The 18,397-nt window shown below is 41.8% G+C and overlaps 1 protein-coding gene across 1 annotated transcript; it reads right to left on the bottom strand.

Annotated features, from left to right (window-relative positions):
* Positions 1 to 334: 334 nt before the first annotated feature.
* On the bottom strand, positions 335 to 17,021 carry LOC306934905 (lactase/phlorizin hydrolase-like; the record flags this gene model as incomplete). Its single annotated transcript, XM_079517715.1, has 16 exons — positions 335 to 482; positions 3,371 to 3,473; positions 3,804 to 4,040; positions 4,239 to 4,462; positions 5,846 to 5,977; positions 6,899 to 7,005; positions 8,106 to 8,308; positions 9,145 to 9,343; positions 9,453 to 9,743; positions 9,913 to 10,181; positions 10,296 to 11,831; positions 11,936 to 12,581; positions 12,667 to 13,345; positions 13,444 to 13,469; positions 15,021 to 15,091; positions 16,508 to 17,021. 16 exons carry the CDS (start codon positions 17,019 to 17,021, stop codon positions 335 to 337), a joined length of 5,385 nt encoding a protein of 1,794 aa, XP_079373841.1.
* Positions 17,022 to 18,397: the final 1,376 nt, after the last annotated feature.

Genomic DNA, 18,397 nt, shown 5'->3' on the forward strand with positions numbered 1-18,397 from the left:
TCTCTCCACCAGTGTTTGAGTGGGCGGTTGATTTGCTTTCCAATTGGTTAATTTTTTTATGTTTTATTTTATTTTTGCTGCTGTCATTATTAAGAGTATCGATTTCCTCTCGTCCTTTCCATTACATTCTTTGAGCATCTCAACATCTCCCAGTAGTAGAAATTCTGGTTTCTGAGTGTCTTTTCCAGCTGCCGAGCCACAGTTAATTGTCCTCACAGTCAGAGCAGTGAAGGCCTGCATACTACTACTAGCTCAAATGTATAATATAGCGCTTTTCTAAACACCCAAAGTGCTTTACATAACTAACTACTAACTAACTAACTTAGATAGCATTTTATGTAGACATAGAGAGGTTTTGAAGAGGGCAACTCTGAGATTGTTGGGGAGTGCATTCCAGAGGGAGGGGCAGAAACAGAGAGCCCTGACCCCCCTCGGCGCGGTACTTGGCCTTGCAGACCTTCAGGAGGTTGGCTTCGCTGGACCTGATGGGAGTACACAGGGTTCAAGAAGATCGGAGAGGTAGGGGGGAGCTAGCCCTGGTCCAGAGCTCGCTAATGCACTGGACCATGGGGGCTAGGGGGGAGCCAGGTTGTTGAGTGCTTTGTCTAGCTGCTATCCCTCTGTCTGCATCTTTCTTTCTTGCTGAGCTCTATGGAGCGTTCCATCGACCTCCTGAATCTTCAGTTTTGTCATAGCAATTACAACATCATTTAGACCCTAGCAACCACAGATTGTAGCCTACCCTAGACTCGATGCTAGCAAGTAGCAACCACCTAGGCCCATACAACTTCCTTCCTTGTCTGAATGAGCTTTGTTAGCGTTTGTTTACGTGCTGTGTGCCTGTGTCGCTGTTAACACTATACAATGTAAGTCAAGGAGGAGCGTATTTAGAATGATCAATTTCTAATTGAGCAATTCATTTTGGATTTCTTGTCCACCTTTGGAGTTACATCATGGCAAGGAATTACACAACCCAAACCTCCACCAACGTGTTATTGCCCAAGCTCAACTTTTTGAGGGGCTATGCCCAGTTTTGTGTGATTGTGTGTACCCCATAGCGATGATTTGATTGGCTGAGCATGGAATTGAGATGATTTGATTGGCTGCGCAATGTAGGAAACACCTGTGTGAAGTGAGGGGCACATCGTACATCAACATAAGATTATCTCATTCCGGCCAATCAGAATTTGTCTACTCACTTTTGTCTTCAATGTAGGCCTATATAGCCTACAGCATAATGTGTGTGTTTACACTATGACATAAAACTGTCCATTCATTGTCAATGGGAATTTAATGTTTATGTAAAGTAAACACTAAAAGCTGGACATACCAAGTAGACTAAAAAATCACACCCGTGTGAAGTGAGGGGCGCTATATATATAATATATAACTTTATATATTAAAGTCTAACTGTTAATTAGGTGATGTAATGGTGATGTAAAACAAACAGTGCAAACACAAACATTAAATGCCATTAACAATAAAGAGACAATATGACGTAAATGACACATTATGACGTAAATGTTCCCTTCATTGTCAAGGCGTTTACAAAACAAACATTGAACTAAAGACAAACATTAAACCTGTGTATAGGAGGGGCCCTTCAAAAATGAGGACAGAAGAACGCAAATTGTGATTGGCCGGAATGAGATGATGTATGATGATAAGAGCGCCCCTCACTTCACAGTTCACACGGGTCACGGGTGTGATTTTTCAGATGAGTCACTTTAATCAAATCAAGGATTTTCTACCAAGTAGAAACCGACAACATCCTGTTCAGTACCATGTCTCCACCTAGTGGAAATTGGTTGCAATTACAATGTCAACAAGTGACCCAGCTTTTAAACAGGCCTATTGTTTACCATATTGTTTACCAACGTTTCGGCAGATGCAACTGCCTTCCTGAAGAAGGCAGTTGCATCTGCCGAAAGGTTGTTTTTTGAGGGGCGCTAGCCCCTCCTATATGGGCCATTCTACCGAATTGGTTCAAATTCAGAGTTGGAAATTGTGTGAAATTTGTATGCTATTTTGGAAAAACTTTGACCATATTCATGTTGCACCAGATCTAAGGGACACATATTTAGTAAAGGCACACTCAATTATCATATGGTATTTTAATAATTTATTGGAATATCTTTCCTCTCCCAAAATGTGTCACTACCAAAACATAGACTTTTACCTTTGAATAAAAAAAAATCCAGGTGGTTCCACAATTAATTGGTTAACAATTTTTTTTATGTTGAATTATTGAGAGTAATCAAAATCTAAACGCGTTATTCTTTGTAAAATGTATAAAGTTGATTATATTGATTTCAGCATTATTTGTAGTTGACATTACACATACACCTGACCTAACCAATCATGATCTTAAAATATTGGTTGATAACTCACTATCTTTGATTTTAGACAAAACGGTTTCGGTAGTGACTGCCCTGTTTAGGTAGTGACCACAGCATCGTCTTTACAATGCGGTGCCATAGTCACTTAACTATTTAGCAAAATATTAACTCATACAATGCTTTACATTTGCTCAAGCTACTACTAAATTACTAGAATTAAGTACATTAAAAAGCATAAACATCCAATTTTGTCACTACCGAAACAATTCGTCACTAATTAGTGGCATGATTCGGTAGTGACAATTTTATCTAGTTTTTAGGCAAAAAATGGCTAAGAAAAACAGCTTTGAACTGATGTACATGGATAGAAACATCACATTTAGCAGAAAAACCAAAATAGTTTATAATTTATGAGAAATTATGTGTTTCGGTAGTGACACTAGTGACACTTCAGTAGTAAACTAGCTACTCATCATTTGGCCATGATGAACATGAAGTCTATGTCACTTCTTGGTGTAGAGTGTGGGGGTGTGGCTTAAACCAGGCATCATCTATGGACATCTACCCCAATGCATTTCCAATGGAAGTCACATGGTTTGACCAAACATTTTTGTTTGATGCGGGGGAGAGGGGCACAACACAGCCATCAAACAAAAATGTTTTGTCAAACCATGTGACTTCCATTGGGGTGGTCATTAAACACGGACAAGACACATGACAAATGACACATGACAAATGTTGTATGCATGTTGCAACAGTGTAAGTGAGGCCTAAGAACTCAGTAATAATTCACACACCAAAAAGGCATTGAATGTTATTCCTAAGGGAGAATACAATGAAAACGCCATGGCTTCGTCGAAGCTCCGGCTCTATTACCCAGGGTGCCGTCTGAGTTCCGTTGAAACTAAATTAGTGTTTACAATTTACTTTCCATGTGCAATGCCTCTACAAAGGAGGGATTCTTGGATTTATTTTTCATCTTCAAGAAACAATAGGTCGCAGATATAGTTGTTATAGTGGCTGTAACGAGCAAAGCAAACACTGCGTAAAGTCCAGTCTCTGCATCATTAGGAGATATTTCCATACCCAGGAAGTGAATTATGTTGTCCCCGTCCATGGCAGGTGGTGTAGTTGGTGCACTTGTTACAGGGTGTGTTGTTGGTGCACTTGTTACAGGGTGTGTTGTTGGTGCACTTGTTACAGGGTGTGTTGTTGGTGCACTTGTTACAGGGTGTGTTGTTGGTGCACTTGTTACAGGGTGTGTTGTTGGTGCACTTGTTCCTAGTAAGGGAACAAAAGATTTTCAAATCTTATTAATACTCTGTGCTTCCAAAAACATGTGGAACACTGTAATAACTGACAAGCTATTGTTTTGACCCATGAATATGTATATACAGGTATGTATATGATGTATATAAAATAATCATTTGGAGAAAATGTCCTTTCCATCCTCTATTAGTTTACCTTCAGGTTCAGGGTTCAGACATTCATGGGGTCCTAAAGCTGGATCTGGGAATCCATTGCAGGAGACGATGGTTGCATACCGGGCAACAGAGTCCTTGGCTACACGCGGAAGGTTAGGGTCTGAGTGGTTGACATAGAAAAGGCCAAATCGCTCCGAAAATCCGGTGGCCCACTCTAGATTGTCCATAAGGGACCAAGCCGTGTATCCACAAACATTGACCCCATCTATTAAGTAAGCTGCAACAAGAAAACAAGCATCATCATTTACCTGGAAGAAAGTGATATAACAAGCAAACACTAGTTGAAATCTGTACTGTTTTTCAAGCTATTTGTGAAGATATGGTTTTATTTATTTATTATTATTTTTAAATTGATTTTGAGCTATGGTTGCAGCTGAAGTGTAAAGTTGTAAAGTGTAAAGTTACTATACTGTACCTTTAAGGGCCTGGTTGATGTATTGTTCATAGAAGTGGCTCCTGTGGACATCGTTGAGATCTATGGGCCCACGCTCTGAGATGCCATTCTCTGTGATAATAATGGGTGGGTTGCCATACTCCTCCTTGATGAAGTTGAGAATCCTCCGGAATCCAAACGGTGACACCTTCAGCCACGAAGAGCCTGAGTCCAGCCAGGCCCGATCAGCAACTGTTCCTGCACTCCTGGTTTATAATACAGTAATCAAGTAAATTATCTGGTTTAATGTGTTTAAGGTGTAAACCTCAGTACACATTAAATAATAAAATGGCATTTATGGCACCAATTAATTTAGCTCAAGTCATTTATTAGGCGAGCTTCTCTGTACTATACTATACTTTATACTTTTATCAGTGGTGGGCCGTCAGGGCCAGCAAGGCCTTCTCTGCTGGCCCACTTGCCTGATGCCACTTGCCTGATGCAGAAATTTATATTTTATAATAAGTTTTTCTTTTTAACAAATATTATATCTATAATATTATATATAATATTATATTTATTTCGCTGCCACTGCACTGTTTTTCACTCAGACAGGCTGGATGCTCTGCTTCCATTCTGTGCAGGTACAACAGCCCTTGGGTTTTTTTTAACCAATGAGATTATTTCCTTGTGTTGTCTCCGGGTAAAATTCTCTACCGGGAGGCCTGCAGAAACTCCAGTGAATCCCCTTGCTGTTGAAATGAATGGGATCAATATAGAGATTGACAGGTTCCTTAGCCAATCAGATTTCGAGTTTGCCCTGCTGGGCGTTTTCTTTCATGTACCAGCGCCAGCTAGCTGGCCTTTGGTGACGTTAACGTCTTGCTTGGATCCCATCATTGGGGGGAAATATTGTCAAATGAGAAAAGAGAACTGGGTGTTTCAAACTTTCTGCGCGAGTTCCCATTTGTGGGTTGATTGAGGAGCTAAATAGATTTAACTCACAAACAAACGCGGAAAACGGCTGAAGGAGGAGAAGAAACAGATTTAGTGGTGGATTTACAGTCAAAGCATTTTTCGAGAAGGAAGGACTTCAAGAAAAGCTTGCAGGGTAGACCATTGGTATGATGCAGGCAGCCATGGTAAGGATCTTTATATAATATTTATATACATGCGATCGCGATGCGACGCAGCTTATTGATTGATCGTTTTATAGGCTATGGTTGTGGACTTCAGGACGTGTGGTTGTCCGTGCTGACAGTGTGTGTGGCCGAGTCTTATGTGGCTGTGCGCTGCGGAGCCACTTGTGTGTGTGTGTGTGTGTGTGTGTGTGTGTGTGTGTGTGTGTGTGTGTGTGTGTGTGTGTGTGTGTGTGTGTGTGTGTGTGTGTGTGTGTGTGTGTGTGTGTGTGTGTGTGTGTGTGTGTGTGTGTGTGTGTGTGTGTGTGTGTGTGTGTGTGTGTGTGCACGCGCGCACGCGCTGCGTGTGTTTAGTCCCCGCCGGTGCAGCATAGCTGGGATATTACAGAGCCTGATATGAGTGTGGTTCAGTTCCACCAATTTGTGAAGGCCTAGTTCATTTCGGCACGGACCGCCACTGACTTTTATGCATAATAGGTACTGTTTATTTTCTGATAAGTAGTTTGTTACCTATCTGCGTCATAGTGCTGCAGGTTTCCATAGTCAACAGGGAACGCCAGGACTGTGGTGTAGTGATTGAAGCCAAAGTAATCATGGGTCCCTTTAATCCTAAGGATCTCTTCACGGGTGAACTCGGGAAGCCTGCAGGAGTCATTGATCAAAGTACTTTGATTAAATTCAAAAGCCGAATGTCAAACCTGCACATCTGAACTATCAGCATGACAATAGTATTATAGCATTACACAATAAGGTCTGTGAATCATACACCATATTATGGTAGTGGATTGGCCATAATATGTTGAAAGTTACAGTGTAAGTTATTTTGTGTGTGCTTTCTTTCTGGCTTGTAGCGTTGTAATTGAGTTATTACAAAAGTTGAAGTGGATCAGGTTCATCCAATACTTTTTGTATAGGTCTAATGTTTGTTTTAAGTTCAATGTTAGGGGTAGGCTATATGTTGAAGTGTCACTCAATGTTGTAGGTCGGCTGTCACTTTAACAGTCTCATATCCCCTATTCGTTGTTTTGTATTTTACATTTATTTTATTAATGACTTTGACCACAATCATATTAATTCAGTTAAAGTCCTGGTTTTTGTGGTGTTTAACATAAGGTGGCTATTATCACACCAGTCTTTAAAGTTATTGATCTCACTGATATAACCCACAGGGTGTTCAACACCCCTCAACAGGCTGACTATTACAGTGTCATCAGAAATGTTCAAGATGTAGTTGTTTGGCTGACTGCTTCTGCAGTCATTTGTGTAGGCAGTGAAAAGAAATGGTGAACTCACCCCCCCTTGTGGCACACCTGTGCTACACAATTTAGAGTTTGAGATTACTGAGTTCACCATGACCTGTTGAGATCTGTTTGTTAACATGGAGTGGCACTGTTGAGCAGCTTAAAAGGGCTTATTGCTCTTTTTTTCTTTCTTTCTTTTTTTCTCTTTCTTTCTTTCTTTCTTTCTTTCTTTCTTTCTTTCTTTCTTTCTTTCTTTCCCTTCCCTATCCCAAACTCCAGTAACAGGTTCCTTCTAGTTTCAGAGGACACTTTTCCATCTTACCTAGACTTTGGGAGGCCGTAGGCTAAACTTCGCTCACGGATGATTGTCTTCATCATATTGCTGTAGTCTCCATTGAATATGGGATGAGCAAACCAGCCAATGTAGAACTGCACCAAAAGATAGAGAGAGACATCAACCATGCAGCTACAGTTGACTTGCCTGTCCATTTCATGTTTAATGTTTAGCTGGTTCCAACAACATGACAGTAACACGTTAGAGGTACTTATTTGGTAGAATAGTAAAACAGAGTTTGCACACTGGATTATGCTCCAGAGTTAATCTAATAGATGTATGTTTTTTCCATTTTATATTTTGATTTGTGTACACACTTCATCTTCCAATCATGCACATCTTTCAGTGTGTGATTTGTAAACTTCTTTGCAGGTATTTATTTGTAGCCAAATAAAAAGGCACATTTACTTAAGTACCGTACTTACAGTAAGTACAATTTCCAATACTTTTACTTCACAACTCAGAGGCAAATAGTACTTTTACTCCACAACATTTATTTGAAATATTTAGTTATGTGCATCTTTTTTTGTTTTTTTATAATATTTTTTGGTCGGGGGGGGGGGGGGGGATTTTTCTGCCTTTCTTTGATATTATAGACTACTACAGCATGGGGGAGAGAGATGGGGAGTGGCACGCAGCAAAGGTCGTCGGGATCGGATTAGCAGCCTGGTTGCCCGGACCGCTAGGTCGGCCCGGGCCAACTGTATACGAAATTTGTTCTCCCCATTTGACCCATCTCTTGGAGCGGTGAGCCGCAGCCGTGCCGCGCTCGGGAGTCATTTGTAGCTGATCTAACCCCCCAATCCAATTGGTATGACCCGGCCAGGGATCGAACCCCGACCTCCCAATTTTCAGGCCACTGAGCTGAGTTACTATAGTTACTTTGATTATTATTATTAGGCTACAAAACATGCATTAAACACTTCAGTCGTGATGCAACACATTGTGAGCCTGCAGATTGGCTATTTTTATATTTATACATATATTTATACATTTAAATGGTACATTCTGTATGATGAGTAATGAGTACTTTTACTTTTGGTACCCTACTTTAATTGCATTTTGATACTAATACGTTTGTACTTTTGCTTAAGTCAATTTTGAATTCCGGACTTTTATACTTAATAAAAATAATGTGAGTATTTTTTCCACCACTGGTGATTTGCAGGTATTTATTTGTTGCCAAATACTGTACCTGCACCACACGTCTGGCGGCATCAATGTCCTCCTGCTTGTATGGATTTCTGGGCTCTGACCAGTCCGAGTTGATGGTAATGGAGATGAGTCCACCCTGCTTTGGACGGTACTTCTCATTGTAGAGGTGCCAGGCCTCCGCATGGGCTTTGATCAGATTGTGACCCACGATGTAGGGCAGAGTGCCTGGTCTGAAACTGATCCCTGGACATTGATACATTAGTGGTCATGCATCAAAATATATGTCCATGTTAATGATATTTATTGGCATAATGTATACCAGGGGTATTTAACTAGATTAGGCCAGGGGCCACAACTGTAGAATGATTGTGTGGGGGGCCGCACAGCGTGCGTGCACACAGACATTTTGTGGGTTTTGTGGGTTCTCAAAATGCCTATGTATATAAAATACATGTCTGCGCAGTAATGAGCAGGATGATATGTCTATATGCAGCCGCAGGTATGTGCTACCTTAGAATAGATGTAGACCTATTTGACAGTGCATAAACATAATTGCCTTGACATTAACGATTGTCTAATTTCTCCCCAAAATCCCTTGAATATGATTGAATATGATTAAGGATTAGGCATAGAGTCATTATGATATTCTAACACTTCATATCGCACACACCATAGTCCATACCTGTAACTTTCATTAGCCCTAAAAAAAAATAAGAAAAAAAGTGAAATGTCTTCCAAGGGCCACAAGGGGGCGCTCCAGTTGGGCCACTAGTTGAATACCCCTGATTAATTTAATTCAGCTGGTTTTGGAGGCATTGGAGGCGACATTCTATGTGACTCCTCAACAGTGTGGATACAGATAAAATACAAATATCCAGAATGAAGTCAAAGTAAAAAAAAAAAAGTGAAATTGCAATATTAAAATAGCAATAGACAATTAGTTATATATTTTATTTAGTAGACCGTCCTGCCATTAACTTAATCAATCAGCCTGCAAAAGGAAAGGAAAGCTGGTACTCAGCAAACAGTAACAGTAGTATTGTTATCATTATATTACATTCAAGTTTTCTACACTTTACCTGGGGCAGCTGCACCATAGCCATGGCCCACATTAGCAACATTGTAGGGCTCGTTTATGGTGATCCACAATTTCACTTTGTTGCCAAGGCGGCTAAATATCAGATCGGCATAGTCCCTGAATCGGTCAATGGTGGTGATATTTTCCCAACCACCAACATCCTGTAGAGCTTGTGGAAGGTCCCAGTGGTAGAGGGTAATCTGAGGGGGCAGGGGGGTATAAAGAAAATGGAGAAAAGTAATTAAAGACATATGATGTACACCACGTGATCAATCTGTATTTTTTTTATATGTCAGCAGTTAAACCTACTTGAGGTTTGATATTGGCAGCAAGCAGTGCGTCCACCAGTCTGTGGTAGTAGTTGAGTCCAGCCTCATTGATGTGTTTGGTGGTTCCATCGGGAAGCACCCTGGGCCAGGATATGGAGAAACGATAGTAGGTCACCTTCAGCTTCACCAGCATTGCAACGTCTTCGTCAACCTTGTTGTAACTGTCACAGGCAATGTCTCCAGTGTCGTCATTGAACACTCGAAGGGGAGTATGGGCAAACTTGTCCCAGATACTGAGACCTTTCCCATGTGCTCTCCACCCCCCCTCAATCTGAAAGTTATGAAATTATAATTAACATTACACTAATATAATATGTTAATAATTTTGGACGTTTGGATTTTGTTTTTGTTTTATTAAACTAGGAGATGAACACTTAAATCATAAGGTCACCCCAAAAAGGAGGGAATACATCTGACAAGTAATGCCAATATGTAGTCACCTGGTAAGATGCTGTTGCTGTACTCCAGATGAAATCCTTGCGGAAGTATCCATACAGTGGCTTTTCATCAGCGGGTCTTGGGAAGCCATTGTCCTTCATGACTTGGTAGTAGTAGTGAGCTGAGTATTTTGGTGTCCTTGGACGGTTTGGGTTTGTGAAGTCCACGTGATGAAGTCCAAAGCCTACTGAGTATCCATTTAGCCACTCAAATGAATCCATGAGAGATACAGCTGTGTATCCTCTCAACTTCACGCCATCCAGGTTATAGGCTATGCAACACAAGCAATTATAAGCAATATTCAAATTATTTGAATAGGCAATGGATAACATTAAATCATTTTATCATTAAAAGTGTTTCTAAACATGTGTGACTGGTTAATGACCTTTTAGAGCCTCATCAATGTATGTCTTGTAGTAGAATACTCTTCCGGAGTCATCCCATGTGGTCGTTCTTTCTGTAGCAACCCCATTCTCGGTGATGTAAATCTCTGGATCTCCATACTCCTCCTTGATCCAGTTGAGGAGCCTTCTCAAACCCCATGCTACAGCTCGCTGGTTACTGATGGCAGTGGTCGGTGAGTCACTTTCCTCTGTTTCTGATATGTCCCGGTCATAGTCATAAGACTGAGGAGAAAGCCTGGTGGTTGCATGCCCCACTATCTTTGTAGTGTAATGGTTTATACAAAATATGTCTGAAGTCCCTCTGATGTAGGCCTTCTCCGCTTCAGTGAAGGATGGCAGTCTGGATTGTGAAAGACCTTGGAGTTCACTCTTGTTTCCAACTTGCCACTTCATTGCATCCGGATAGTCACCATTTTTAAAAATAGGATGTGCAAACCAGCCAAGCTGGAACTGCAAAGCACGATCAGCCGCGACTATTTCTCGATGGATGTTGACATCTTTGGGTTCAATCCAGTCAGCGTTGAGAGCAATAGACACCAAACCAAGCTGTGTTGTGCGATACTTCTCATCATATGTGTGGTAGGCCTTAGCATGTGCCTTTAGCAGGTTGTGAGCTACTCTGTACGGTGCGTCGCCTGGCTTCTTCACGTTTGGTGGGATCTGTCCAAGTCCATACCCTGACCATGCGATTGTATGAGGTTGGTTGAAGGTTATCCAAAACTTTACTCTGTCTCCAAAGGTGGCAAAACAGAAGTTACAGTAGTCATTGAAGATGTCAATCATATCAACATTGTCCCAGCCATTAAGGTTTTGCAAAGCCTGAGGAAGATCCCAGTGGTAGAGCGTCACCATAGGTGTGATGTTATAAGCTAGGAGACCATCAATAAGTCTGTTATAATAGTCAACACCTTTTTGGTTCAGGGAAGTAAGTTGACCATTAGGAAAGATCCTGGACCATGAAAGAGAAAATCTGTAGGATTTCACCTTCAAAGACCGAAGCATGTACAGGTCTTCTTCCAGTCTGTGATAACTGTCACAGGCTACACTTCCATTAACAATACTGTTGTTGGTGAATGTGTCCCATACGCTGGGTCCCTTCCCATCAGCATCCCAGCCACCTTCAATCTGATAAGCTGAGGACGATACTCCCCAAAGGAAACTTGGAGAAAAGGTACCATAATGGTAGAGTTTCCTCGCAAATTTCGACTGGTGCGAGAACTTCTCCCAGACAACCATGGATTTCGATGGAACTTCAGATGGTGGTAGACTTAGCTTGTGCCCATTTAATTTAAACTCGGATCCTTTGATGCCATCATTGTTTTTTGAACTGAACCCATTATGCCTGATAACTTGAGAGTAGAAATAGGCAGACTGCTTTGGTGTTCTAGGCCTGTCGGGATCTTCAAAGTTGACGTGATGTAGACCAAACCTTTCACTGTAACCTTGTTGCCCCTCAAACCCATCCATGAGTGACTGCACTGTAAAACGTTGAACATCCACTCTGTCCCAGTGTATTGCTAAATATTAAAACAGAAATAGAAACATTAAAATCAAATATTACATTTCTCAATTTCTTCACTGAATATGAGTGTGATTTGTTTGTAGCAACAATGTAAGTCACCTTTCAGCGCCTCATTCATATAGCTTTTGATGTACTGAGTTCGACTGGCATCATTCAGCGTGTCTCCACTATACTCAGTGGGCATTCCATTCCCAGTTATGTAAACAGGCACCTTAGTAACATTCAGGTACTCAGTTGAAATGTAGTTGAGAAGTCTTCTAAGACCCCAAGGTGCTGAATAGATCCAGTCTGACGCTGAGGAAGACCAGGAAGGGTCCACATGTGCCTGGTAGTCACCAACCCCCTGAGGTCCAGGAGTGCAGCCTCCATCACTGGAGTTGACCAAACGGGATGTATAGTGGTTTAATCCAAAGAAGTCGGCCGTTCCTTTTATCCTCTGGCTCTCTTCTGCAGTGAAGACTGGAAGTCTGGCAGGCTCAGAGACAGGACAATCCATTATTTTCTGTTCAATCTGATCCTTGAGTACTGGTGGATAGTCTCCATCTACAAAAATGGGATGGGCAAACCAGCCCAACATAAATTGTAGATAGCGATCTGCCGCATTTACATCTTCAGTGGTAGCATTTGCAGGTTCAGCCCAGTCTGAATTTAGAGCAATGCCAACTTTCCCTCCTTGCTTCTGCCTGTACTTGTCATTGTAGGCATGCCAGGCTTCAGCATGAGACTTGAGCATGTTGTGAGTGACCTATAGCCAAACATAATGGTTACAACAAACAATACAATAAACAAGGCTTCCAGTTTTAGCACATCTTAAATATTAGCACTCTTACCTGATAGGAGGCAACCACGTAGTCCTGTATTCCAGGAGGATGCTCACCTGTGCCATAACCAGCATGGCTCACTACCCAGGGACTACTGAAAGTGTTCCAGGTCTTGACCCTACCCCCAAACCTAGAGAAGCAGAAGTCTGCATAGTCCTTGAAGGCTTCAATAATGGACGCATTGGTCCATCCACCATAGTCCTGCAGTGCCTGAGGGAGATCCCAGTGGTGCAGGGTGACAACTGGTTCTATACCAGACTCAATGAGAGCATTGATCAATTTGTCATAGTAAATAACTCCTTTCTCAGAATGGCTCCCCCGGTGACCAGAGGGGAAAATACGCGCCCAGGAAATGGAAAACTGGTAGGTGTTGACAAGGAGCCCTCGAAGGAGGTAGACGTCATAATCTACCTTATGGTAACTGTCACAAGCCAGATCCGCTGTCTGATTGTCAAAAACATTGTTTTCATGGCCAAAACGGTCCCAAATGGTTTCTCCCTTCCCATCTTCTGACCAGCCACCTTCAACTTTGAAGGACTCACTGGAGGTGGCCCATTGGAAGTCAGTGGGAAAGGATTCATTCAGAAAAACGTCTCTTTCTGATGTGAGTTGGGCTCCAAACCTATCCCACACACTCTGGTAACTGTTATTAATGTCTGCCACTGTACTGCCACTGTAGTCTGGTACCCTGCAGGTGGATGCAACATTATGTGAAACATTAATGCTCTTATTAGACTTGTATATTTTAGAAGTTCTGGATCGTGCATGTTATCACAGTGAACTTACCTGTTTGGAATGTCATCATTTTCCAGCTTACCAAAAATGTCCAACATGTCACACCCCAAAATGTTTAGGTCATCCTTAATTAGAGCTGTAATAAATTCACAACAGAGTTGAGATATTAATAACATAGTTAAGCTCTGAGCTGAATTCATAAATGTTGAGCGGGCCATCAGTTTAATTCATAACAGAAATGACCTATCAAATTATATAATAACAGAGTTGAGTTATGAGCTGAAGTCATAATAGAGTTGTAGCCTTCTGTCATTGAATTCATCATAATGGAGCTGATCTTTCAGGTGAATTTAGAACAGAATAAAGCTGAGAGATTATGCCACTGATAATGCAAACAAGTTTCCATCTGACCCTTCATAGGAACATTTAAACAAGGAATGTGTCATATATTTCCTATGATAACAGCAATGTATTATTGTGTTGTAAAAGTTCATAATATCAATTAACTAGCTTAAATGGTGGATCATCTTTAAGCAGATGACGGTTACCTTGCAAAACCATGCCAAGTGGCTGTAATTCATTGGAGGAGCAACCTTGAATGTTTATCTTGTATAGCAGGATAGAGGTCTCTCCGCTGGATCTCTAGAACATACAGTGACAAGTCATCGGATGTTTCTTTGGATGATTGGATGATTCTTTTTCTCAATTTGTAAAAGTATAAAAGTTATATAACTGTAAAGTGCATTTTACAGAAAATAGTTTTGATATGTATGCATTTACACACTATATAATTATTATATATCAGAATATTTGCCAGTTCATTAGTTCAGCAGAATAGCAGCTATTCTTTTTAATGATTACTGCACCTGCAGGTTTCTCAGTTCCTCTTCAAACCTCGAGGGCGAAGTACAATCACAATCAATTTGCACAGACAAGAAATCCACCTATTAAGAAACACAATAAATTCAGTGCAGAAATCTGAAGTGATTTAATTGTGTATTCATTTCTGAATAAATATTAACAGTTTGTTTTTATTTACATGGGTGAGAATATTATTGAAATGAGAACATGTTTTGATTGAAACGTAGAGTGCAGACCGGGAGCGACCCCCCCCCCCCCCCCCCCGCGCCATTCATTTCAATGGAAGTTGCTCAGTGGCATTTTGAAGCACCCAAAATACTGCCAGAAGTACCATTATAACTCAATGGCTCAAACGAGCGGAAGTTGAGAGCGGTCTCAAATTTGAGGTCAGGGTTGACTGACGCACGTTACGCACATGACGTCACTAAATGTTCGTCCACCTCATGAACACTCAAGCCTGAATCTGTATACTTTTGTGGGAAAATAGACGCTCACGACGTGTAAGGATGCAAAGCGTCCTGTGAAGCGTTTTGTGAGAATGTTTGCCTATAATGACATGTCCAATATAGGGATTCCATGTTTACTTCAATGTAAAAGGCATCATGGTTCTGTAAGTGATATTTAAGGAAGCAGGCCGACAGTGAGCCAAGTCCCTTCTGTAATATTCAAACTGAGAAATATAAAATGAGCACTCATTCCCTGCACTGATCCCAACTGAACACTCTTTTCATTTGTACCACAGTATACATATAAAGCATGCAGCTTACCATGGAGAGACGTTTGATATGGGAAAGAATAGTAACATCTCTAGCTCTTAAACCAATTGACAGACGTCTTCCTGTGAAGAGATAAAAGCCATGAAGAACACTCGTGCGTGTGCGTGTGCGTGTGCGTGCGTGCGTGCGTGTGTGCGTGCGTGCGTGCGTGCATGCGTGCGTTTTGACTGATACCTGTCCATTCAAACTCTAGACGGCCACCCCAAAGTTATTAGTAGAGGGCCTTGGCCCTCATCAAACCCTGTACACTCAAAACACTGCCCCCGCTGCCACCCTTAGATCTCCATATATGGAGCTGACCTGTTCTGACATTCCATATATTGTTCTGACCTTATCAAACCCTGTACACTCAAGACACGCTCCATATATGGCCAGTACGGAATTAATTCCATATGTTGATCTGACCCCCCATGCCAAATCGCCAGCACAGTCAAGGGCGAGGTCGCTTCTCACCCTCAGGGCATCTTACTGGTATAAGTATATAGCTACATATACCTAATGGTTGGATGAACGGCTTCAAAACAAGATAAGTTAAAATTTCACCATGAAAGTTTGATTCACAGCCAGCTGATAATAGTTTTCTCCAGATGATGTGGGAATATAGAAAGGCAAATGACAGATGACAAAGAAGAACACTTTTAATTTGTCAAATACTGTATACTGTATTGTAATTTGTACTGTGTTGTGTTGTTTAGGCATTTAGCAATTAGCACACAAGCTTGTCCACAGCAACTTGCAAAGCAAGGTTCAGAGTACGCATATGTTTGTACTGCCCATGCCCCCACCCGTCCCCCGTCCCCCCGACGAGAGCGAGACGAGAGCTACTGCGTTTCCTCATGCAGATCGGCTACTTTTGGATGATGCACACACGGGCGCTCGTTGTTAAGCGGTGGAGCCGCGGAGAACATTATTATTATGAGGATTGGCATGGCACTTTTTAGCACATTTTATTGCCCCCCCTCGGCCTGTTGCCTATGCACAGTGCGTCTTGTGCGTATGCCTAGCGATGGCGCTGGCAAGGTTGCTGTATCAACCAACAACATACATGGTTGAGGGATTATAGTGTTGCCAAAACTGTGTGCTACAAAGTTACTGGCATAGCCACACCAACATCTAAACAGCTTAACACATCAACAACACAAAGGCCAAACATGTTTTGGACAATTTGCCTTTAGTTTTTTTGTTAAATATAGCTCTATCACTGATCCTCACCACAGTGCTAATGCAAACAATAGAAATAATTTACAGTTTCAACATAATGTTTAATTGCTAACATTTAAACCAAGAGCTAATTCAATAACTCAATAGCTCATTCAATGAGCAAATGTCCTCAATGAATATTAAGTAATATTAATAATGTTAAATAATGCAGGAAAATAGACATCTGCGGCGTACTACATTATGAATCCAGAGTGGAACTTATAATAAGCCCCCACCAAATCATATATTTCTCATTCACTCTTCAGCACTTACTGTACCTTTGTCAGGAAACAAGCGATGGTAGAGCTGGTAGATGTTTCTATTGGCCTGGAGGATATGCTGCAGTGAAAGGGCAATATCTGTAGGCAGCTCATCACTCCAAAGTTCATCCAGGTGGCTTAGTGTCACCCAGGACTGGGCCAGTTCTCCAAACTCTTGAAAGGCAAACTCTGCATACTGCTCAAACACCCTGATGAGCTCAGGGCTTTCCCAGTCCCCATACCTTGACCTGAGGGTTTCCGGTACTGTAGAATCATGAAGGACAACCAAAGGCTGGAGGCCCACCTCCAGCAGCTGTTTCATCAGGGTCCGGCAGTGGGTCACTGCAGCATGCTGAGGTTGGCTGGGCAGGCCTGTGGGCAGGAGCTGAGACCATGGCAGGAGCACCTTGAAGTGGGTTACTCCCCTGCTCTTGAGATGCTCAAAGTAGGCTCTGGAACTCGCTGGTACGGACTCGGTACAGTCAAAGGCAAAGTTTGTCCCATTGTCTGAGTTTCTCCCCGACTGTGTCATTAACGGTCCTCCAAGGAGCATAAAATCCTCTTCCCTCACATCATGACTCTGACAACCATAGAGAGACAAAAGGCAGAGAGAAAGAATCCACAATGGGCCCTTCATCCTGCCTTCTCTAGATGAACTGATATTGCCCACCCACAGACAATCTCTTTAAAGCAATAAGGTCTTACAGTTTGAACTATTGCACCATTATAGGTTTTATACCTACATCATCATATCATTATATGATTATCATGATAGAGTTGCTGTAAATTGCAGTGTTTATTGCCACTTTGATGATCAGTATAGTCAGAAGGACTCTGGACTCACATGTCAGCTGATAATGGCATCCTATTAAATTGAAACATTGTGCTTATCTTCGCATTTTACTCTTGTACTGAAAACCCATGACATGCACACTACCTCTGGCACTAATATTTGCTTATGGACGTATCATAAGCAAATATCATTTTCTATTTAACCAAGTATCCTATATATCGGCTACTTGTCTGACATTTGATAACAATAAAACCGCATTTCTAACAAAAACATGATGCGAAGCCTGCGTAGCTAGTTCAGGCAGACAACTCGTGACACCTGATCAGGTGACTAGTCTCATGCACTCTTTACCTGATCAGAGCGGCTATTTAAACTTCTCTGCCTACCTGCTCATTCCTGGCTTCTCTCCTGCTGTGCGGACGTGCGTCGCTGCTGCTGCTGTCCCCTGCCTCACTTGCTGCTAACCTGCTGCTCATGAAGTTTTTGCAAATCCCACCGCCTCCCCAGCATCCACCTGTAGGCTCTGTTTCTACTATAGATCCCCCTGCATGGGGTCTTATTCATTCCCTGTAATTCTATTTGGCTTATAACTAATGAATAGGGACAGAGCCCTGACGCCAATCTATGCTTCATAATCTATGCTCAATTATGCTCAATAAATATTCTAAATTCATTCAAGAGTTGTCGGACTGAACTTGTTTTATAACCAAACAAATATCACAGCACCCTTAAAAGGGCAGCAATGACCAATAATTGTATATATATATATATATATTATAACTTGCCCAAAAGTTTCAAACAAAGTGGTTTTAAGATACTGATACTCCCCACTGCCTGCCTGCCTGCCTGCCTGCCTGCCTGCCTGCCTGCCTGCCTGCCTGCCTGCCTGCCTGCCTGCTTGATAGACAGTGTGGGTAGACTGGATGCATGGATGGTCAGTCATTGATGGACAACTGTGAGTGGGAGAGATTCTGATTTTTCTATGTGACTCATTCCAACACCTCCTTTCCTTCTATACAGAATAATTCAGCTTCCCATTACACAACCTTTGTCACCTGCAATGGCTTGCCCCGACCCAGCCCTGGCTCCTGCTGTTTATTACTGCCCAAGTGCCC

Source organism: Electrona antarctica, assembly GCF_951216825.1.
Source record: "Electrona antarctica genome assembly, chromosome: 13".
In the NCBI taxonomy this organism is placed as follows: Eukaryota; Metazoa; Chordata; class Actinopteri; order Myctophiformes; family Myctophidae; genus Electrona; species Electrona antarctica.